Below are 24,924 nucleotides of genomic sequence, written 5' to 3'. Positions count from 1 at the left end.
TTTCTAATAGAAGATGTTTAAATGCTGTAATGTTAAAAAAAAAATGTATTTTCCTCATTCTGTCAACCTGAATATGCCTGTATTTACCCTTTATTTATTCACTGTGATTCACTATTGTAAAACAATAAAACCTGAAAAGGTTCATGGGTGAATGCTTTTTATGGTCACTGTAAATTCCAAATAGCCTGTTTTTCATTGCTGACAAGGGTTTGTAAAAGATTTTTAAAAAATTGGTGAGCGGAGTGATGAATAAAGATTTTTGTTTGGAACATATCCACTAGAGGGCACAGGTTCATACTTTCCCTCTTGGCCCACTGCAGATGAAACTTCCCATCCTCAAGCGGAAGGGACAGCAGGTTAAAGGATTATTATTGTTATTAAGGGTGTGTTTCCAATAGCAACATAACAAACTTTAGCAAATTTAAACTTTGGTAGAAGGCCCATTTCGGTCTCAAGGTCTGATCCATTACTCTGAAAAACGGCTGAGGGAGTGAGCAAACAAAGCTGTACAAAGTGTGAACCAACAATACTTTATACATACCAGATTTAATGTAATATATCTGTAATCTTTTATTTGTCACTTTTTTAGTAGTTTTACGTTTTAATTTATTCACATATAAAGAATAGGGCCCAAGTTTGTCTTTGTTTGCATTGATTTGTAACGTCAATGCCTGAGAGGGCAATGCGTTCTCCTCCCAGCTCATCACATACCGCCCCTTGGCGTCGCGCCCCTTACGCCCCTTGGCGTCACTTTAGGTTTAGGCAATAAAACCACTATAGTTAGATTTAGGAAGGAACTACATGGTTGGGCTTAAAGCTACTACGTTTGTAAAATGAAAATGACACTGAACCTTGTGAACACGGGACACAAACAAACAGATGATTTTAACGCGAAGCACGGGACGCAAACAGCAGTCTCCTGGAGCCTTGTCCGCATGCCGTGTTTCTTTTTCGCTCTTTAAAATACGTCACCACACTCCCGGCGCACTTTCCCTGAGCATTTACTGTGACCGTGGATGGGTTTATATTGTAGGTAATGGAATGCTTGGTGTGTTTCATACCGACGCTAAGGGGTGCCGTGTGCAGAGGCATCGCCGACAGCCATGACAAAGCCTCAGTATTTGACGCCCTGGGAATGAGAACGGGCTGTAGAGGATGTAAATTTGGACCCAAGCCGTTTTCCTATGCAATTCTGATAAAATGCTCTACAAGTAAGGGATAATGTACAGTGAGCCGGTCATTATTGTGAAAGAATCCCCGACGGGGTAATGCGGCACTCATCGCCCTGAAGGGGTTTCTTTTATAACAATGACCCGCTATCTGTACATTATCCCTCTTATTACATGGCTACTTACTTAAGAAATGAGAAATTTGACATAAAAACGGATCGTCAGAGTCCGACATCAGTACTGCGTCCGTAGCAACGGTCTGCTATACAGAAATAACAGACCGTAGAACACCGTGATTGACCAATCAGAATCGAGTATTCCACAAAGCCATGTAATAATCTTATATAAAAGGCATTGTGGGACAAACTGCATGATGAGAACCCTGCTTTCTCTTTAAAAGTATGTATAGGTGACAGGAAATAGAAATGGGAAAAAGCTTGAATTGGAAATGACTGAAAAGGAGTATTTATTTAGATTTTAGATGAAAATGGAGGGACAGGGATGCACAACACAGATCCTAAGATCACAAGACAGACCACGATGGCTGCAATGAGAAAAAAGCTTCTGTGAGTGGAGACAGCTATAGAATAAACTACACTATACAAATACCTTCAGTTTTTCCCGGGACATAGCGTAAATGTTTTCTGTAAAATAATCACCTGTGAGACTTGTGGTGTGTTTTGGTGATATAATTATTTTTATTTATATTGCACTTTTCAGAGATAGAGTTTACAAAGTGCTTTTTAACAGAGGACGGTCAGACACAGAAAGGCTACTAAGCAATTACGGTTCTCTTCTTGATGACGTGTTCCATCGTCGTCTTTTCAGTGGTGTCCAGATCGATCTTGTAATGAGCCAGGATTTTCAGGATGGGTCTCATCTTTAGCCACCACTGTACCTTTGGAATACGATGTCTGTGGAGAACAACATTTGTCAGTGCAAAGAGGAAGTGAAAACAACAATAACAACACTCTCTGAGCCTATACACAGTCAAATAATGTATGTAAGATATTTCAATTAAAGCTGGATTAAGTAATTTCTGACCACTATGGTGCAGAAAGACTCCAAAGTCAATTCACAACAAGGGGGCTTAAGCTTTATAGCTAACATGTTAGCAATCAACTGCCTGTACACCAGTGGGCAAAAAGTGAAGCCAATGCTGAAGTGCCTTAAACTTGCATTCTCTCTAACAGCCAGCAGGGGGCGACTCCTCTGGTTGCTAAAAGAAGTCTGATTGTGTAGAAGTCTATGAGAAAATAACCCTACTTCTCACTTGATTTATTACCTCAGTAAACATTGTAAACATGAGTTTATGGTCTCAATCTCTAGTTTCAAGTCTTCTTCAATACAGCATGATGTTCATTTAGTAAATTATGGTCCCATTTAGAGTAAAATAAACCATAAAGCAGGGTATGCTTTAGGGCGTGGCTACCATGTGATTGACAGGTCGCTACCGTGGCGTTGTCCGGTCTGGTAGTTGTCTGTGGTTTTGTCTTACAACTTTAACCCTTTCACAGTGTGTTTTCAGTTCATGAAAGTTAATTGTAACATTTTGATTGCCTAAAAATGTCTTATTCAGCGTTCGGTTGTACTTAGCTTCACCCTATCGTGTCACATCTGGTTGCAAAAAACAAAGATGGCGACAGCCAAACTCAAGGCTTCAAAACGGCAGTACACAAACCAATGGGTGACGTCACGGTGACTACATCCACTTCTTATATACAGTCTGTGCAATATACACACAACCACAGCAACATGGAGATATTATTTGAGTCCTCTTCCTTGCTAACTGTCAACTCAAGTTTTAACCCTGTTTTTTGGCCCACTAACTAACAATGTGAGTAAATACAAAACAATACAAAAGAGACGGGATATAAATGAAGTCTTACTCAAAGTCAGTGTGATCCTTAAGTTCTGCCAGAGGCTGGAAGACCAAAGATCTCTTCCTCATGCCCAGCACGCAGGCTGAATCTGGAGAGTTGGCAAAGATACGACCTGGAGGATTGGGATTTAACATATAGAATACATTAGCACAGGGATTACAGGATTCATTACGCCACGAATGTATACAACATGTCCTCACCATGTCTGTAGCATTCCTTCAGCTTGTCAGTCAACCATAACACAGACTTGATCCCCATCTTGGTGCCAAAATTCCTGTCGAAGGGGCTGGGGGTTCCACCCTAATAACAGAGCAGAGGTTTCCTTATGTTTCTGAAATTCAATCTGTTGCCAAATATATAATGAGTCTGCACTCAACAAACAGAATGGCTGTGTCTGAAATCACTCACTACTCACTGTGTAGTGGACTATATAGTGAGTTTGCCATTTTGTAGTACTGTATAAATATATAGTGATAATTATCAAACCTTATGTAGTGGACTCAAAGTATTCCACAATGCAACTGAAAAGTAGTGGACAACGATGGTCTTTAACCGAGCACTATATACCATCATGCATTGCGCTGAAGGAAAAAATGGCAGACAGACAAGAGGAAGAGAGAGCAGCGCGATTAGCCACTCTAAACCCTTATGTATACGATTTGAAAATGAAATCAAGCAGTACATTAAAACAATTTTTAACTAAAAAAAAATAAGAGAGCTGCGAAAACAATTCATTTGTGGTCTTTGTTTAATGTTTTTATTTAAAGGATTAACCCTGGCTTTGACATTGTTTTTATGTGTTAATGACTGCTTTGTCACTATTATGTGCACTATATTTACAATAAATAATTGATAAAAAAAAAAGAGAGCAGCGTGATTGAGACAAATCCATGAACTGCAGCACAAAATTAATGTATCATATAACACAAACGGCCACAAAGTACTTTGTGTGTATTATTATAGGAAAATACGCTTATTGCCACAATGGCAGACGGCAGCACATCACCGCTTTACTACTTCCGTTCTTACCTTTCACAATAAAATCTCAAGACATACACTGCATCACTGCTTACAAGTGCTTAAATTCACTGAGAGCATTTTACTAAGAGACAGCTCAACAAAATAGCTTACAATATGTATTTATCACAAAAATACATGTCAGTATTTATTATGTTAGGTCTACCAGCAGCAGCATACGTTAATCTGGCATATTTTAATTGTGCGACAGCAATGACGTAATTAACAGCGCAGAGAAAATTACCCAAGTAGTGTTGTTTCATTTTGCCGTTAAGCTCACTATATAGTCCTCTATATAGACCTCCCTGGATAGTGAGTGGGGAGTAGTGAATTAGTTAATGATTTGAGACATATCTGCATCTTGTGGCCCACCTGCTGCATGTGTCCAAGTACGTTCTTCCTGCAGTCAAACACACCCTTGCCCTCCTCTGTGTACAGGTTGAAGATAAAGTCTGTGGTGTAGTTGGCATTGCATTTCTCATTTCTGAAATAAAAGTAGAATATTGGGTGCGATATGAAGCCACAGTGAGCTGCAGAGCGTCGAGTTGATTCTACTCAGAATAGAAATTACGCTTATTCCCACCAACCTGAGAATCAGCCCTCTCTTCACCGTGGTCTTCATCTTCTCCACCAGATGTTCCACGTTCATCTACAAACAAATCAACTATCAGACCACTGGAGTATGTCATCACTTAGCTTTCTCTCTTTTGTACGTTCACAAGGACAGACCTCAAGGTCATGAATGTTGAAATGCTCCTCGTAAATGTAAGCAGCGTCAGCTCCAGATGCCAAGCCAGACATAGTTGCCAGGTAGCCGCAGTATCCTCCCATAGTCTCAACAATGAACACTCTTCTCTTGGTGCCGGCAGCCGATTGTTTGATCCTGTCGCACGTCTGAAAAAGAGACAGAGGAAGAATATAGTGAGTGAGGTTTAGTTTTTGGATTGCCTGGTGTTTGTTTAGTGTTCTATATGATTTTTACCATGGTAATAGTGTTAAGTGCAGTGTCAGTGCCAACACTGAAGTCAGATCCAGGAACATTGTTGGAGACGGTAGCAGGAATAACGACAATGGGAAGACAAAGTTCCTCATACTTCTCTCGAGCCTGCACCATCTGCAGACCCCCAACAAATGCCTATTGAAGACAGGAAGGAAGAAGGAAATCAGTAAAATGTCATTTACATGCTGGGTTTTGTGTCAGAGCTGTGTCTCTATTTCTCCACTCCTCACCTCAAAGCCTCCAATAATGACTACAGCATGAATGTTGTGCTTTGCGATGCTCAGACTGATCTCCTCCATGAAGTCAAGTGGCAGGGACCTTTATAAAAAAGGGAAAAACACAGAATTACACCTGCTCAATGTTAAAGGATAACTTCGGTATTTTTCCACCTTTTCCCATGTGTTTGTGTCCAAGTGACTAATGGGGACAACAATTTTGGAAATTGGTCCAGTATTGAGGAAGAACGCTGCAGCCGGCAACTGCTAAACAGGCTGTAATGTAATCATTTGGGGCAACCTGGCACTGTTAGTTTACGTCCACTAAAAGTGCTTGTTTTTGTCACGACAGGCTCAGATTGTTATTATGAGTATCTGACAACATTATGGAAAGGACCCTACAGAGAAATAAAATGTTTTCTTGCCTTTCGCTTGATACGGTGTTTGTTATTATGTGTCTCGCTTGGAGAAGTCTCGTTCTGAAATCTCGTGTCACTTCTACATTGTCAAAGTCAGCTTAATATTCAGCCATGACATTGAAAATCTTTTAGATAACACTAAGCTACACTTTCTGTGTAGCAAAAGGTAAGAAGAACTTATTATTTTCTGTAGGGTCCTTTCCATAATGTTGTCAGACACTTATAATAACAAGCCTGTCAGTGGCAAAAACAAGAACTTTTAGTGGACGTAAACTGCCGGTTCCAGGTTGCCCCAATAGTATTACATCGCAGACCGTTTCGCTGCTGCCGTCTGCAGCGTTCTCCATCAATACTGGACCAAATTCAAAAAATGTTGTCCCTATTAGTCACTTAGACACAAACACATGGGAAAATAAGGTTGAAAAACACTGAAGTTATCCTTTAAGTAAAAAGCACACTTAATAACAGTGAAACATGCATTGTTATAACTCTACCAGTGCATCAGTGGTTTGTTGAAATATCTCACCTCTTTGTGCCCAGCAGGGAGCCCCCCTTTCCAACCCATCCTGCCACTCCGGACCAAGCAATAGGCTCAATCTGTGCAGGGAAAGAGAGAGCATGCTCTATCATGTTCTGAAAGTAAAAAGCCTTCTTGTGTGTTTATGTGTGGGTAATTTACCATTCCATGAGCCAAGCCATCGAAACCGTCGTGCACCCCCAGCATCGTGTGGCCCTGGAGGAGCCCGGTCCTGACAGCAGCACGAACTGTAGCATTCATTCCGGCACACGGAGCTCCCACGTTCAATAAGGCAATGTTGATATTACTCTGGCACATTCACAGATACATTTGACAGGACATATGTATTTTGCACTGGGACTTATTGGATATGAGACAGTTAATGTACAATAACAGAAAGGTTCAACTTAGTTCCTGACCTTTGTGTCTGGGGGGTGCAGATGAGCCAGCATTTTGTAAGTGTTCCAGTTGTTCTCAAAGCTCCTGTTGTACAGAAATGTACAGGCATTAAAAACTCAACACAACACTTGAGGATTTCAAAAACATAATGCAAAAGTGCATTGCTCACTTTCCCCTGAGCTTCACCGCGTCTTCAAACCTCCCCTCACTCATGGCCGTGGTGACATCTTTAGTCTGATGTGACAGAGGGTCAAAAGACAAAAAGGAAACTGAGAATTGAATCAGTACTAAAAAAACATATTGCCAGGGTTATTATAGTAAACTAAAAGTTAAACTAAAATGAAAACTAGAATGGCACTCGGAGAGTGCAGACCTCCGCCAAGATGCCTGACTTTAAAAACAGATCACAGCTCACAGCTGGCTGTACCGTGAGGTGGTCGGCTTGTTATTAACATGGTGTGTTTCTGTGTAACGTATCGGTGGATGCCTCTCTCATTCAGCAGCCTTGTTTTGTCTGTATAACGTTACACTACGTTGTCTCTCATCCCGTCATCTACCGCTTTTTTCTTTCTCACCGCGGACGGCCAGCAGCTCCCGCACCTCTTGCCACACATCCACACACGTATCTCTCTGCTCGAAGAAGGAAGAAGGCGCGGTCACGCGTCATCAACGCGTCATCAACGCGTCATCAATGCGTCATCTAAGCGTCATAAACACGCCATCAGTTACACTGCGCATGTGTTATACCCTGTGGTCTTAATGCTCAGGCTGATTGGAATAATTAAAAAAATTCCTGAATCTGGATCATGATCCGGATCGCACCTAAAATCTAATAGATTGTTCAATGTGTTACACTCCACCCCTCCAAAAGATTTCATTCAAATCCATCGCAAACTTTTGGAGTAATCCTGCTAACAGACAGACAGACCAACAAACCAACAAACCAACAAACCAACGCCGGTGAAAACATAACCTCCTTCCTAGGCCTAACCTTTCTGGAAAACTGAAACTAAACTAAAACTAGCAAACAAACTCTGAAAACTAACCAAAACTAAACTAAAATGAAATCAAAAAGTCAAAACTAAGTAAGGGATAATGTACAGTGAGCCGGGCGATGCGTCACGTCTTGCTTATTACACGGCTACTTACTTAAGAAATTAATAATTTGACACAAAAAACGGTCCGCCAGAGTCCGACATCAGAACTGCGTCCATAGCAACGGTCTGTTATACATAGCAACGATCTGCTATAAAGAAATAACAGACCGTAGAATGCCGTGATTGACCAATCAGAATTGAGTATTCAACAAAGCCGTATAATAATATAACATAATAATAATAATAACTGAAAATTCAAAACTATTATAACCTTGCTTCTTGCAGTCATGTTCATTTGTTCATTTTATACAAACTGAACAAAGATTTGATTTGTTTTGCATATGGATCAGGTTTGACTCACCACTTGCACGCACTCCATGAGCGGCAGCCTGACGGCCATGTTCCCAGACAGGCTGACCACACATGCGGGAGTGTCTGGAGTCGCCTCCAGCAGAGCCATCACGGCCTCCACACCCATCCTGCTGCCCTGAATCAGGACAATCAAAAAGCAGGTACACTTGTGTTTAATAAGTTTAATTGTTGAATATGCATTAAAAATGTTTATATATGGGATCGTATTACCAGGATTCTGTCAAAGGCAGAGGGGGTTCCTCCTCTCTGCACGTGGCCCAAGATGGTGGTGCGGGTGTCAAAGCCTAGCTTCGTTGATACCAGCTGGACGGAGAGATCATGATTTTATTTCCCATATGAAGACCCTATACTGTATGTGTGCTGGTATATTGGAGTTCTGCCACGACTGACCTGTTTGACGTCGTCACATGTGATAGCTTTCCCGCTGCGGTCCATCGCTCCCTCTGCAACGATGATAATATTCAAACGGGAGCCGCGGCTTCTTTGCTGAGAGGGACAGAGAAAACTTTTAAGATCAACAAGCACACTTTAAAAAAGAAAAGAAAAAAAAGAAGCTATATTTCAAATTAGTCATTGAAGACGTCAATGCAGGACAAGACATTTACATCTTTCAGTCTTCTGCACAGATGCTCCTCCCATTCCACATCTGGGGGCATCTCTGGGATGAACACCCAGTCAGCGCCGCAGGCCAGAGCCGTCACCAACGCCAGGTAACTGTAAAAAGAGTCATACGCTACGGTTCAGGTGTCTTTTAAAAACTGAAAAGTAAGTATCTAAAGCTGATGTTTCATATCATAAATACAAGTTTTGTCAAAAAATAAAAGGTACAGTGTGTAACATCTGGCGGCAACTAACTGTTGTCATCTATGGTACAGCCTCACAGAGGTGCTAGCCTGTCTGTAAACTCTTTGTCTTTCTTACTTGAGATTTCAATGTAGTTGAGAGGGACATTTCACTATTTCATCCCTAGAAAGCACATTTCTTTTGTATGTGTTGTATAACTAGCAGTTTAGCGACTGTATCAATTATTTTACAACCATAGATGAATGAACCCCGATGCTGCGACTGCTCACAAAACACACTCAGGCTGTTACTCACCCACAGTGCCGACCCATTACCTCCAGGATGAAGGTCCTCTGGTGACTGCAGAACAACACATAGCACGTCAAGACTCTTAAAAAGACACGGCTGGTCCGTCCGTTAAATAAATGCATGAATGGTTACATGCATACCTCTGTGCTGTGGTGGTGATGGCGTCCACTATCTCTATGATGCGGTGCAGGGCGGAGTCCGTGCCGATGGTCATGTCGGTGCCGCAGAAGTCGTTGTCAATGGAGCCCACCATGCCGACGATGTTGAGATGGGAGGAACCCTTGGCCTCGGCTGACGTGATCTTACCTGAGACCACAGGTGACAACACTCTCAGATACCGTTCACTCTCAAAATTACCAACATGCCTGAACCAACAGTACCATATCATCAGCATAGAGGGGCAGATATGTGCAAAGAGACGTTTCATTTGAGGTTGTGTTGCCTAGAACGGTTGGATTTTGGGCTCATGTCTCTCACCAGTTTTGACTAGGTCCACCAGCAGCTCACTCCACTCTTTTCTGAACTGGTCGGCGCCCGTCAGACTGCCATCGCCACCGATCACACATAGGTTGGTGATGCCCAACTTGACCAAGTTACAGGCGGCTTTGGTGCGTCCCTCCTTGGTGCGGAAATCCTGACAGCGGGCACTTCCAATCACAGTCCCACCCTGTTGTTAGGCAAGGAGGAAGGGTTTCAGAAAGGGATGCAGATAAGCAGAAGGTGTAGGGTTATCTGAAACTTAAGCACTCATGTCTAACGTCATTAAGTCTTAAGCTATCTAATGAACTGGCATTTAAATGACCATTTGACCTACAGAACTGCAGTAAAGGCTAAAGACTGGTTAGGGTTACACAGATCATCCATCCCATACAAGTTAAAAACAGAGTAGAGATGAAGATAAATATGATTTGCATCCTTGTGCTTGTTCTCACCAGCTGCAACATCATTGACACACTCTCCCAAGTAGCAAGGCGGATATGGTCTCCTCCGTCCACCAGACCCTGGTAACCCTGTCAACAACAACAACAAAACATCACCGCACTGAACAGGAGTCATTTCTGGGAAGAAGCTTCAGGCTTGTTAATGATACAGACATATTTTTATTCTGCCATGTGCAGCTATTTCAGTCCAACAAGTGTTGTGTTAATTATATTGGGATTTGCGAATTATTTATAGGTACAGTTGATCTTGTGTGTTAGGTCGTGGAATAGTGCTGAAAACAATTAGTCGATTAAAAGCAAGTCTTCCACTGAGCAACAGACGCCTTTATGCTATAGCTCTGATATAGACCAGGATTTACTGCCCACATATAGCCCAGTTTTAGGCCATATTTTAAAAACATCATTACGTATTTTAGAAATGCATAAATACCTGCACTGCACACCCCAGCGTTTACAGTATAACTGTTTCTTTTTTTGTCATATAAACAGATTCTGTTCACTCATACCACAATGCAATGTTACGTTAAATGCATGTTTAATATACGTCTAAAAGGGTTAGTGCTTTATGCACATTTTATTTTGAATGTTGAAATGTTCTATACTTAAAATTTAAAGACATCATTTTGAAAAACATATGTAACAATTGTAAAGCATGTTCAAATGAATTGAAAATTTGTGTTGACATTGTAATATATTAATCGTTTAAGTAATTTCTCATGCAAACATGGCAAACATTCGCTGGTTCCAGCTTCTCAGTTGTGAGCGTTTGTCACTTTTTTCCAATTATATTGTTGTGAATTGAATAACTTTTGGGGTTTTGGATGGTTGGACAGACAGATTGAAGACATCACCTTGAGTTGTGGGAACTTGACAGTGAATGTTTTCACCAATTTGTTTGTATTTGTTTTGACCATTGTACGGATTAAATGATTCATCGAATAATCAAAACATAAAATCCAAAAGCAGTATTTACCTCATGGACGAAATACACCTTGGCTCCAGTGTAAATCCCCACTCGAACTGTGGCCCTCACAGCTGCATTCATACCTGTAGGCACAGTGAGTGTGTGTGCACGTTAGCCCTTATTATTATATGAGGACCTTGTGATAGCGCTCGCACACAGGTGGAAAGAATGATTGAATGGAATAATGCAATACTATTTTATTTGACTGTACTTTCATTGTTACAGTCAAATTGTCAGTGATGGTGGAAAGCTTGTATTGCAGGAAAGTGAAGTGGGCCTCTACCCGCACACTCAACACTCGGGGTCGCTTAAAGGACAAGATGTGGATAGATTTGCTTCAAGGGTGCCAGGAGCATCTCCACTTACAGCGTAAAGGAGGAGAGGAGAGAAAAGAAGCAAAGGACGGCCGTCTCACTTCACCTCACCACTTTACAAACACATGACAGAAAGGTCATGCCTCTAAAATTAGCCCCTATAACAGATAGTGTTAGAGAGCAAGAGGAGGAAAAAGAAGGAACAGAGCAAGAAACTCGGAATTGAGGATATAAAAATGAGTAAAAAGGTAAAGGTTGTAATGAGGATTATGTGTTTAGGAGAGTGAAAAAGAAGACGGGTGAGGGTTAGCAAGCTGTGCAGTTTTGCATTTACACACTTGCCCCAAAGTCTTATGAAGTTCAGATGGGCAGAAAAACAGACAGATTGATAGCTTCATGGTTATGCGGGGTCACTGACACTTCCCAAAGGTCACAGTGGAGATATTCCTCATCACGTTAAAGGTCAGGGGAGAGGCCGTCTTACCTAGCAGCTTTCGGTGAAGGAATTCATGCTGCTGCCCTTCTCCATAAGTTGGCTCTATGAGATAGATAGCTGAAACAGCTCTGTTGTCATTAAAGTATTATCACTAATAAATGATGAGCTGTCAAATTTGATATAAAAGGGAACAACATTCATGATTGAATATGAGGGGCTAGACGAAAGGCAAAAACATGTCATTTTTTTTTAAGGAAAATAAAGTCAAAATTGTCTGATTTCAGCTTCTTTACTCCTCTATGACAGTAAACTGAATATCTTTGATTTGAGGACGTCATCTTGGGCTTTGAGGACGTCATCTTGGGCTTTGGGAACGTCATCTTGGGCTTTGGGAACACCGATCGACATTTTTCTGACATTTTATACAATAGTCCAAACAAGGATTAATCGACAAAATAATCAACAATGAAAATAATTGTTAGTTGCAGCCCTAGTAGAGATATATAAAACTTAAACCTAGATATATCTAGGCTACAGTACCTATCTAAGACAACCAATGACTATTCAAGAGGCATCACAATTCTATATTTCTAGGTTTCTCACTCACTTTACATCTCAAATACTTCTTTATTAGTCATTAAACCCTGCAGTTGAGTCACTAAGCCGTTGCTTCCCACTCACCAGGACCTCTCAAATACCTGCTGAGGCAAACAAAACAGCAGACATGCTTTGGTACTCCACACTAACATGCCACCCTGGAAACCATTCACTTACCCTGGGCATCGCCTCCCGAGGTCAGCACGGCGATCGCCCGGCCCTCTCCCATCTTGGTGGGGTCGGTGGAAGCCGGTTGTGCCATGGTCCTGGTCCTGGTCCTGGAACTGGAGCTGGAGCTGGAGCTGTCTGAGAGAAAGAGGCCTTGAGAGTAAAAATCCCTGCCACCTGCGGTGCTGTGTGGAGCACAAGGAGTCTCTCACCTCTAACTCAGCCTGCCGGTTGAGGGAAAGTAATACCAGTTGCAAAAGTGCACAGCTGATATCCTCTTGGCAGACAGCGAGACACACATAGTTGCACCAACACATTTAGATGCACACACACGTACACAGTGCCTATTAAAAGTATTCAACGCCCCTCGTCTCCCACCCCCTTTGTCATTTTTCAATTTTGATTGTTTTATAACATTCAATCATATCAGTAGATATCATTAGGCTTGTTTAACACTCTTTAAAATCAATTTGAAACCTCACAAATACAAATATCTGGAATCAATCAAGTTCAAATATAAAACACTAAATAATAGATTAGAGGCTGTGAACATCTGGACAATTATTCTCATTTCAAGATGCATGGGTAACGTGAGTGAACGGCAGTTTTCAAGTTCTGCTACAAATTCTGCACGTGGACCACCGCCATTAATATAGCTGTTTTTAATCAATCCCTGTTATCTTATAAGCTTTACATTTGGGTACTTTGTCTTGCTTGAAAATGAATCTTCCTGGTTGAATTTCTCTTGCAGACTGCAGCAGGTTTTCCTCTTGGATTTCTATGACTTTTGCAACATGTCATTTCAAAAGGACATTTACAGTAAAGCTGCTGTACCATATATATTTTTATATGCGTACTCTGAGAGACACTTAGAGACAGTTTCTCCTGACTGTAACCTTATTTCAGGTTGGTTTGAAATGTTTCTTTGTCTTCATTATGCAATCTTTGCCAGAAACAAGTAGCTGTTGACCTTTTAGATGAAGTTGTTAAAACACTCATAGCCTTGATAGCACCATTTAGGGACACCAAATGGTGGTGTGTGTGTGTGTGTGTGTGTGCTGTACGTATGCATGTGTGGCGTGGGACACCTGTCTCCAATGGATCGATTTAGACATGTAATAGTGAAGGGGTTATTTATACAATTAATTTTATGTTTTATATCTACACTTCATTTAGTCCCATTTGCTTTATTTATAACATTAAAGTAGGATTTCTGTTCGGTATCAGAAAGTTCTGTTAACATCCATTGTGATTCAGAGTTGTAGCTATCATATCTCTTTTTTACTGTATTTTACTACATGCAGGTACAAATCAAACAAATATACATGTGTTTTTTGGCACCATTATTAATGACATTATAATGAGGTCTAAAAATGAGTTTTAGGTCTTCCTCTAGGGGTGTAATGGTCCACCGATCTGTGATCAATTAATGGACTCATTAATCAATGATCCAATATCATCAATGCAAAGTGAAAACATTGATACATATCATCTTAAGATACACCTTTATTTTGAAATTCCCATGGTACGTCTGTGTTCCGTTCCAGTGCACCTCCTTCCTACAGAGCCCAGTATTAAAATTGTCAAATCATATTTTAGTTGCTTTTTGTGAGCTGATATAAATGTAACTGATTGTGATAAATAGTCATATGATATCATCTCAGAATTGAATCTAATAGAGAGATCGTATCGTGGCAGACTTTGTGATATCAATAAATATTGCACCGTTGTCCAAAGAAACAACATAACATCGCATCGTGATGAAACTTGTGATTAGGGACTCTCTACATATTCAAACTGATATAGTGATAGTCCTTTAATTGCAGTCTAGCTTACCAGCATCCCCCGGTGGACCAGAGCTCGAGGTCGTCTTGCTTTCACATTCAGATGCTGGGAGGTCATCGCCACCTGAGGAGGGAGAGACATAACACATTACCCAGAATGTGATCCAGACTCAACTGTACTGTGTATATGAGTCTGTGTTGTACAGCTGATTCATCAGGTGTTATTATAGAAAACCTCCAAGGCAGCAGCTCACTCACATGATAGACCTTTTCTACAAAAGACAGCACGCTCGAGCATTACTCTCATTTCAACATCCTCTATCTGCACGTGGCTGGTTAGTTTACTCCCAGTGGCCTTATCATGTCTTCTGCTATGAGCTGCAGCTGATAGGCTGAGAATGAATGTGTACTAGGGAAAAATATCACATAAATATATATTTTGCACATCTTCCTTCATTAAAACAAAGAAACAAATAGCCTCTGAATTCAGCAAGCCATGTACAGTATATCCAGTTCAATAAAGATTGATGTTTTATTTCTCGCTAGGAGGTCAAATTGGCACACAAACAAGACCTCTGGGTATTATTAATGGATGGCCCACCCCTCACAAGGCCTATAATTCACATGAAGAATTGGACTTGTTTGTAATTTCTTAGTGTAAATAATTTCTGTATGGAGGGAAATTCAACCCCCACATGACACAACTGTCAGTTACTTTTTAATTGACTCCTCTTCTACTAGCAGACACGTTATATCGTGTTAGTCTGCTATTCCTGTCTGGAATTATGAATCAAGATAAGTAATTAGATACAGAAGCATGTACTACAAACCTACAAACACAAGAATCAATGAGATAACAGGGAGAGTGGGAGATGTGTGTGTGTGTGTGTGTGTGCGTGTGTGTGTGTGTGTGTGCGTGTGTGTGTGTGTGTGTGTGTGTGTGTGTGTTGCAGGCAGCGTACTGGAGTTGTCTTTAAATAGATACAAGATGTTTGGATGCAGACACAGTGCTGCTATCTATAAAAACACACAGGAACCCCTCCCCTTTCTTACCGCCATTACTATGAAACTGCACAGTCATCCCTACAGCTGAACATGGCAAATATACATCAAATTCAAATTCACATAAGCTTTATTGGCATGGATGTTCAGGTTAGATTAATGCCAAAGCGAAATTACATATTAATGAATAATTACATTTCACAAGAAATAATCACAAAATAATCACAATCACAATATACCAAATACATTTTAAATATATTCTTTTACAGATGTAGTTAATCAGAAACATGTTCGGAGCTTGTAGCACCTCTTATTGTATAGCAACAGTCAACATATTTTGTAGCTAATATTGCACATTGATTTTTCTTCCCACATAAGTATGGTATTTTCTGAGGATCGGGGAGATGGACAAACTCAGGACATATGTTATTTATTTTTTCAAAGAAAACATCTCTCACATCCTTATATTTCTCACAGCACAGTAAGAAGTGAGATTCTGTCATATATATATATATATACATATGTATATATATATATATATGACAATTTACCAAAAAAAAGACATTATAAAAGTTTCCACAAGCAATGCTCAGGCAAATGCAGTTTGTGGTACTACAGGCCTCTATTACAAAAACATTCAAATATAATAAGTGCACAGACTGAAAGTCACAAACACACAAACATCCACACTGACTGTGTTCGTACCTTTTTCTTTCTTTCTGAGCCAGAACAGCAGCCAGGCCAGCAGCAGTGTGACAGAGAGCAGCCACTGCTCTGAGAGGACACCCGGGAACCACCACATCCTCACAGCACCAACTCTCTCCTCCAGAAACCATCCTGCATCTGATCTGTATTAATAATAGCTTTGATATCACCACTTCATTGTGGAGTAATGATGACCATCCTCGCTAAAGCATGGGCGGGTAATCAGATACAATCCACCACCAGTGTCCGTAATAATCAGTTGTGCTGTAACACAAGTAACACATTATTATATAATATTACAGTGTAATAAAGGGCAGTGTTGACAAAATAACAAAAACACCTTCAGATATTGGAGATTTTAGCTTAATGTGACAAGCATTTTTCAACAACACATCTACACCTTATCCTCAATTATACATCACCATTATTATTATTACTCTGGGAATAGTAGTATAACAAGTAGCAACATATATAACACTGTTTTTTGTACATTGTATTAACTCATATCACTTTATAACAATACTATATTGATATTATTGTGCTTTCATATTGTTATGTTATACAGTAAAACATAGTTATACTGCATGTATAAACATTACATGCTTTGTTATATTATTATGTATATAGTTTACACATCATAGCTGCCGGAGTTGCACTACTGGACTATAGTCAGATATTGCAATGTATATATATTTTTTTATTATTAGAAATCCCTTTTCTAATTTCTTTATTGTCTTTTCTACTTTTTTTATTCAAATAGTTCCTTATCTGTTTCATCTTGGTCCATCGCTGTAACAAGTGCATTTTCTGCCTCTGGGATCAATAAAGTATTATCTTATCTTATCTTATTATCTTATCTACACTTACACACCAAATACTGACAAAAACTACACTATACTGTATAATGACTGTGCAATATCATTATTACTACTCAGGTGTAATTCATACTGTGCAATATTTTAAGGTGGAATTTCATTCATTCTCACTGTGCAATATCATGTTCCACTTGTGCAATTTTGTTAATAGTCAGTTTATTGTCAATACAGTATATACTGCTCCTATTTGTATACTTCCTTCTATTTAAATGGTTCATATTTTGTTACACTTTGTTTAGCTCTTTTTTCTTTTACTGTATTAGCTGATGCATCTTGTTTTTTGCACTATCCTCTTTCCTGCTGTACACTGCAAATTTCCCCACTGTGGGACTAATAGGAATATCTTATCTTATCTTATCTTAAAGAATTACTTCACCCTTAAAATGACCATTTGTATATCAAATACACCTTAATACACTTGTTACCTTGAGTTCTTGAAGAAAACTTTGTCAACTAGTGCAGTATAGTCTTGTTTATGCTCACTACTTCCCAAACACGTGCATTTATTTGGGGCATTTCTCTTACTATTTAAATCACTACTGCCACTACCGTCTCATGTCTGCGCATGCGCGCTGCGAGTCCGGTAGGTTGTGGCGGAAGTGTTTTAAACTGTGATGATTTCGGCGAAAATACACGTGTTTGGGAAGTAGTGAGCATAGGACTGGATAAACGTGACTTAGATTACACTGCACGATTTGTATTAGAGTTTGTTAACGGATGTTTTGCTGTAGTTTTGCTGTTCTAAACTGCATTTACTTCAATTCATCAAGACTTTTCTCCGTTTTCGGATGTTTTCTTGTTCGACGGCATGCGATAAACAAAGGTGAGTAATGGATATAGAAGTGGTCATTTTAAGGCTGAAGTATTCCAGTAAACTCCCATACAAAAATCCCATACATTTGAATCATCCCCTCTATGTACTAAAAAATAATAAAAATATAATATAATATATATTATAGTTATGTAATATAATATAAAAGGTAGCGTGAATATTCCTGTTTTTTTTTCATATTGCAGAAAAAAATAATATTGCAATGTCAGTTTTTTCCAACATCGTGCAGCCCTAATTTGTACCTTAGCAGGAATGTAGCACAGCATGGAAGTGAAAGCAGCGCTGTGTTTATTTTAATGTGAAAGTGCAATAAAAATATGTTGTTGCTGAAATCAATGAATAATCTTGATTAATATTCGCAATCTCAATTTTGATCAAAATAATCGTGATTATCATTTTGGCCATAATCGTGCAGCCCAAATATATATATATATATCTTAGTTTCATAACTTCATATTAGCTTCATAATGGATGTATTGCATCTATAGATCAGGCTAAACTTGCAGTGAGTGGTCTGTATTATTCCCATATACACAACATATGTTATATTTCAACTTCCTGTTAAAGTTATCCATGATGCCCTTTATTACAGGTGTGCCTCACAGGACTTTATGGAGAGAGAAATGTTATATTAAACTGACAAATTTAGTTGAAACATTTGGTGAACTTCATTACTGTATGTCTCCGGGTACACTGCACCTGACAGTAGCTTGTAAATGTAGCTGTGATATGAGGTAATATGGGGTCAATGTTATTTAAATCACTGCTGATTGACGTCGCAGCCACTCAGCAGACAGGCTGACAATGTGACCTTGACACTGGAGTGACTCTCATGCCAGAGCAGGTTGAGATTACATATAGTGAAGCACAGGCAGCCACACAAACACTCACACACACACAAACACACACACACAAACCTAATTGTAGTCTTAACGCTACAACCGAATCTTAACTCTCAAACCGGCCTTTGAAAAAGTGAGAATTGTCCTCACTTTTCAAAAATCTTCTCTACAGGTCTAAAGTTTAAATTGGTCTTCATAGAAACAGACATAGCTACAACAGCACATAAAACACCCAAACAAGCACACGCATCATTACAGTTAAAAAGACTTTAAATAAAATGATTCGCTATCGATGTGATTCCTCACCTCATGTCATCTGTGAAGGTCACATCTCTCCTTTAACACCACACTTTCCCCCACCAGCAAAACAACCTCTAAAGCAGATACATCACTGTGTACAAAAGGCAGCTTGTCATAAACACGCGTCTCTGGTGGTGTTTGTTTGTGCAGCATCTTTCCAATACTGTGCGCCCCCGGTGGGTTGAGCGACGTGCAGCCCTCTCTTGAGGCGAACCCGATCAATAGCACCATTTCCAGGTAATCCCCCCTCCTGTCTTCCCGGACAGTATTAACACTCGCACAGCCTGTAATAAACCATACGGATCAATAACGACACCAGTTCAACACAAAACACTTCCACCTCACAGCTAATGCAGTGAAATGTGGACTGGATATTGTTACGATCTGACCCCTCAACGTCTCCAATTATGTGAAACATACAGTAATTAGATCATCCTGTGTGAAAGAGAAAGGGATCGTTAGATAATGACTCTTGTATTATGGCAAGACAGTTCTCAATGATTGCAAAATGGTTTTCTAAATGGGTACATGTAATTCAAATTTGCATAACGAAACTGCTCTGACATTTAGAAATATGAAGCTGCATATTCAACATTACAAAACCTTGTTCTTAAAACCTTCTACTCGTCTTTCTTTCTTTCTTTTCCACACTCTCTCTTCTCTGCTTTTCTCTTTCAAACAACAATGTGTTGCATCTGTTCATCTATCAATGAATTAAATGTACTTGCCAAGTGTTGCTTGATTCCCCATTTATGTGTTATTGCAACTTGGTAGAGTCACATTCTGTAGCTGCAACAGATAGTTGTGACTTAGTGTCTTGGTCTCTTTAACACGCACATAATGGTAATACCGGGGTGTTCTTTGTCTAAGAGATGAATTAGTAATCAATTTGTCAATTGACAAAAAAAATGTCATCATTTTGATTCCCATTTTTCACTTTACGTTTGCTTTAGGATTTTATGTTTGCTTGTTTGTTTACTTTTGTTGATTATTAGGGCTGTGTATTGGCAAGAATCTGGCAATACAATATGAATCATGATAAAGGGGTAACGATTCGATATATTGCGATACTGTAAGCAAGGCGATATATTGTGATTTTTTAAACACTGCATGAAAAAAACAGCATGGTTTTTCACCCCAAACTGCATGTGATTATCATAAAGTGGGCATGTCTGTAAAGGGGAGACTCGTGGGTACCCATAAAACCCATTTTCATTCACATATCTTGAGGTCAGAGGTCAAGGGACCCCTTTCAAAATGGCCATGCAAGTTTTTCCTCGCCAAAATGTAACATAACTTTGGAGCGTTATTTATCCTCGACAAACTAGTATGACATGGTTGGTACCAATAATGGATTCCTCAGGTTTTATAGTTTCATATGATGTAACTTCACTATAAGCTCCTAGGTGTTTTTTTTTATCTCACCTTCACAATTTCTTCTTTTCTTTTGTTGTTTTTATTTCTGCTGACTTATTTTAGTGTGAGAACAAATACATCTCAGTTCAAGAAAAGAAATCTCTGGATCCAGTTATTCAAATATGAATATTTACTGTCTTCTATGACAGTAAGTGAATTCCTTCACACAAGTAGAGTAGAAGCGCTGCTGGGTCTTTGTGGTAAATCACATACAGGTGCTCTTTGGACCCTTCAGGTGTATTGTCCTTATTCAGTCTTGTGAAGGGCTCATTGCAGGGGTGGAATATGGTCTCAAAAAAGTACAAAATGCAAATCTCTTTCAGAAGATAATCCAAGGCACACTGTAGAGTTTGAACAAAATTAAAAGGCCTTTATTTTACATGGCAATAATTGTTTAAAATGATCAACACGTTGCAACTGACATAGGTCTTCATCAGATGCATTTTGCACTTTATTGAGATCATATTCCACCGATGCAATGAGCCCATCACAAGGTTGAATAACCTTCAAAAATAATCCATAATGAAAATAATAATTAGTTGTATATGGTGAACTATAACAAAGCAAAAATGTCAAAAAAATATTTATAAACAATTAATAATATTAGCGAACACACAAAATATAGAATAAAATTGTACCACTGGAAACAGTCGTGAGTTACAGTCATGAAATCAACGTTTTGGCTGAAGGTCTCAGTTTAAAATATCAAAAGAAATATCAACACTACAAAGATGCATAGTTTGCAAACAAGTCTGTTCTTGGCATTGCTCGGATGGGATTAAAACTAATGTTAAAAAGTAATGAAAGAGTAATTTTAATGTCAATACTTTGCAGTACAGATTGTGTTAAGACTGAACCTTCAGCCAACAGGTGGCAGCAGCATCTGATCTTTCCCATCTCTCCGTGTTTATCGGGGTTGGAGAAGCACATGCAAAAGCCTCGGCCTAATAAATCATGCACTGAAAGTGTCAGTGCAAATTTTGTTAGATTTTATTGCAGTTTAATCATCTCAATGAATGTTTTAATAGGCTGATATTTCAGAGAGCGAATGGCAATGCGGTGATAAATTGTGTGGGGTGAGCCGGCCCCCCCCCCCCAACCCCCTCCGGCCGCCTTATCTCTCCCCCCTCTCTCGCTGCAGAGAATCACTAATGTAGACCTGCACAGCTATTTGTCCACTTATTGGTGCAGGGGAGTCTTGTGTTATATAATTAGATTATTCATATTCATTTTAGAACAAACAGACTAATCTGTAATTGGCCAGAAAGGCAATAAGTGCTGCTTTTTCTCACCGATAAGCTCCAACTTGTCCCTTTTTTTCTTATTTCAATTCTGCATTTTGGTATTGTTTTGCTGTCCTCCTCTCTCTTCTAAAGGCCTTTTATGAATTCATCAGGTTGGACCGCCGTGCTCCACCTTACACACAGGCCTCCCAAACCATTTAACATGTCTTTACCCCTCCTCCTCTCTCTGAGGATTACTCTATTTCTCCATTTGTCACCCCTCTATCCCTCTTTCCCATTATGTACATATCTTAATCGGCCCATTTTCCTCCTCCTCCTCTTATTTCATTCCCTTTTTTTCCTTAGTTCTTCCTTTGACCTTCAGACCCCTGGATTCATCACTCTTCCCCCAATTTCTGTATTTCCTCCCTGTTTTCCTGACCATAAAGGCGGTAATGTAATGCAAAAATCAACATGTCCGTGACATTTTGGGCACCAATCCTCCCCCCCCCCCTCCTTCAGGCTTTGTGTCATATTTACTGTTGTCCTCTGCCAGCGTGGATGTATGATGTGTGGTATGACTCTTCTAATAAGGACACGGATGAGAGAATGGAGGAGGCTGGGGGCTGTAATTAAAGACCGAAGGGTCTCTGTGAATAAGTAGGGATGGAGGGGAGGTAAAACGGTGGCTATCTGCTGCTGGAACAATAAATCAACCTGCCCCTTTAGCCGCCCTCAACACAATATCACGACACACCATTCAGCCCCCCCTCTTCGCAAAAGCAATTCCGTCATGTCTTGTTAGCTCATTCGTCTTCATCAGCACCAGTGGGAGGTTCAGACCCCCCCCAACTCACCTCAAGCCGCACCCCCCCTCCCAATGCCAGGCGCCATTGATCAAAGCAGAACCAGCATGGGCATGGGTGTCATATCACACACACACACACACATATACACACACAAACAGTGCCATGCAACAGCTGAAGTGGCGACAACAGTTAAACTAATCTTAGCTTGGCCGTGCAGATCCGGGTCGCACAGTAATGTTATTAATGAACGCATGGTTAACACACACAGCGCGCTAATGACATTCAGGGCCAATTAAGGGATGACTAATTAATGAGACATTTCCTATAAGGCTTATTGATATGTTAATTTGCAGTCATATAAATCACAGTCTTAATTGTGCTGCCTTCAGATAATAAGATTTTCATTACACATAATGATGAATTGTTGAGCCGGCTGAGTGCTTGGTTCTCCGAGAAATATTGTTTTTTATTGTTTTTTTTTTGAGGAAACAGAGCAATGCTATTGAAAACATTTGTACAACTTTTTTTTTTTTTTTAAATCTGGGGATAGATTTAATACATTATGATTTTAGTTGTTTTGTGTGTTTTATTATTTATGCAAATAAATAAACCAAACAGAGCTCTTCTGCAACTCCCTTCCCATTTATTCACACCTGGGTGGCTCCCAGTGTGAACGGCATGTTTCTGCTGCTGGGTTTCGGTGTTTTGGTTCAAGTGCACCTCCACAGAAGCTGTCAAGAGAGCGGAGGGCACCATCCTTCCCATCCTCATTTTCCCAGATATCCAGGGACTCAAACTGGGAACTTTAGCATTACATGTTTGCATCTTTAACCTCGACAGCTTCCCTAAAGCCACAGGTTTAATGTGAGGAATGTGAGATTGAGGGTAACAGCTGTGTTTTAGTAATGTCTGCAGCATACTTGTGATACAAACAGTACCACCATCCTTACACCCTTTATAAGATTTAATTTGTGAGAACAGTTTTTATATATTTTTTACAGGGCATTACTATAAGATGAGGTCAGATTTAATACAAGTAGCTACCTCTTGGAGCTCATAGAAACATAGGAATTTAGATATTATGAATGTTTTTTAGATTAAAGATTTAGGCTAAAGGCAAGACAAGGCATTTACCAGTGGTGGGATGTAACTAAGTACATTTACTCAAATACTGTACTTGAAGGAACAGTGTGTAGGATCTGACGGTATGTAGTGGTGAGGTGAGGAGGTTGCAACCAACTGAATCATCTCCCGTGTGCCAAGCGTGTTGGAGAGCTACGGTGGCCGACGCAAAAACATGAATGGCCCTCGTTAGAGCCAGTTGTTGTCAGAGTAGCGTAGGTCATCTGGAGGAGAGCCAGTGTGTAGGGAAGTGAGTGGTGAAGCAAGAGAGAGAGAAGGAGCGACAGGAGTGAGTAACGTTGTCGACTCCGGCCCAAGCAGAGAAAAATTAACAGAGTTTGGTTTGTCCGTTCTGGGCTACTGTTGAAACATGGCGGTGCACTATAGTGGACTCCATGAAGAGGACCTGCTCCCTATGTAGATATAAACGGCTTATTCTAAGGTGATGAAAACACGATTCTTATTATCAGGTGATTATACACGAAAGAAAACATAGTTATTAATATGATATTCCATTTCTGCCAATAAATCCCCTTAAATGTTACACACTGTTCCTTTGAATAAAGTTCCGGTTCTGGTACCTTACTTTAATATTTCCATGTTAAGATACTTTATACTTCTACTCTTCTACAATTCATAGGGAAATATTGTACTTTTTACTTCAGGGCTGTCAATTGATTAAAATATATATATATTTTTAAAATGTGCGATTCATGTGCGATTAATCGCAATTAATCATGGACAATCATGCGATAAATCGCAGATTAATTGCTAATTTTTTTATCTGTTCAAAATGTACCTTAAAGGGAGATTTGGCAAGTATTTAATACTCTTATCCACATGGGCAAATATACTTGCTTTATGCAAATGTATGTATATATTTATTATTGGAAAATCAATTAACAACACAAAACAATGACAAATATTGTCCAGAAACCCTCACAGGTACTGCATTTAGCATAAACCAAATATGCTCAAATCATAACATGGCAAACTGCAGCCCAACAGGCAACAACAGCTGTCAGTGTGTCAGTGTGCTGACTTGACTATGACTTGCCCCAAACTGCATGTGATGATCATAAAGTGGGCATGTCTGTAAAGGGGAGACTCGTGGGTACCCATAGACCTCCTTCTTGACAAGCTAGTATGACATGGTTGGTACTAATGGATTCTTAGGTTTTCTAGTTTCATATGATGCCAGTTTATTCACTCTATCTTTAAAAATATATATATTTGATATCACCCCGTCTCTCAAAATGTACTTTTACTACTTCTTTCTGCATTTTGACCTTATACGTCAAGGGCATCTTTTCCACTGGTGTTATTTATAGAGAGACATAATGTTCATGCTGAGTGTAGTTTGAATGCTGAATTTGAATCCAATCTACATTTTTTAAACTGTGATGCTCTAGCA

General features: G+C 39.7%; 1 protein-coding gene across 3 annotated transcripts; it reads right to left on the bottom strand.

Moving 5' to 3' along the window:
- Nucleotides 1–1,842: 1,842 nt before the first annotated feature.
- pfkmb (phosphofructokinase, muscle b) lies at nucleotides 1,843–16,203 on the bottom strand. 3 transcript variants are annotated; one of them, XM_037779142.1, is made up of 24 exons: nucleotides 16,092–16,203; nucleotides 14,437–14,508; nucleotides 12,610–12,738; nucleotides 11,095–11,168; nucleotides 10,113–10,190; nucleotides 9,658–9,847; nucleotides 9,321–9,486; nucleotides 9,187–9,231; nucleotides 8,694–8,802; nucleotides 8,479–8,574; nucleotides 8,299–8,391; nucleotides 8,078–8,203; nucleotides 6,789–6,853; nucleotides 6,640–6,703; nucleotides 6,383–6,529; nucleotides 6,230–6,300; nucleotides 5,300–5,387; nucleotides 5,052–5,204; nucleotides 4,799–4,963; nucleotides 4,657–4,718; nucleotides 4,442–4,553; nucleotides 3,253–3,352; nucleotides 3,059–3,164; nucleotides 1,843–2,083 (listed from the first exon to the last, which is right to left on the bottom strand). In XM_037779142.1, the coding sequence occupies exons 1-24, from the start codon at nucleotides 16,186–16,188 to the stop codon at nucleotides 1,945–1,947; spliced, it is 2,547 nt and encodes an 848-aa protein (XP_037635070.1). In that variant the 5' UTR covers nucleotides 16,189–16,203; the 3' UTR covers nucleotides 1,843–1,944. The 3 variants fall into 3 exon arrangements, with proteins under 3 accessions (XP_037635070.1, XP_037635077.1, XP_037635086.1); XM_037779149.1 differs by having other exon boundaries at nucleotides 14,437–14,490; XM_037779158.1 differs by lacking the exons at nucleotides 14,437–14,508; nucleotides 16,092–16,203 and adding an exon at nucleotides 12,813–12,889.
- Between the last annotated feature and the right edge of the window lie 8,721 nt (nucleotides 16,204–24,924).

Source organism: Sebastes umbrosus, chromosome 1, assembly GCF_015220745.1.
Source record: "Sebastes umbrosus isolate fSebUmb1 chromosome 1, fSebUmb1.pri, whole genome shotgun sequence".
In the NCBI taxonomy this organism is placed as follows: domain Eukaryota; kingdom Metazoa; phylum Chordata; class Actinopteri; order Perciformes; family Sebastidae; genus Sebastes; species Sebastes umbrosus.
The sequence above is the reverse complement of the archived record's forward strand: the minus strand, read 5'-3'. Positions and strand labels throughout refer to the sequence as shown.

Coding starts and splice junctions, on each gene's coding strand:
- pfkmb (XM_037779142.1), bottom strand. CDS start 16,188: ATGTGGTGGTTCCCGGGTGTCCTCTCAGAGCAGTGGCTGCTCTCTGTC. Junction 3,353..4,441: donor TACTTGGACACATGCAGCAG/GTGGGCCACAAG, acceptor CTCTGTTATTAG/GGTGGAACCCCCAGCCCCTT. Junction 3,165..3,252: donor GAAGGAATGCTACAGACATG/GTGAGGACATGT, acceptor CCAATCCTCCAG/GTCGTATCTTTGCCAACTCT.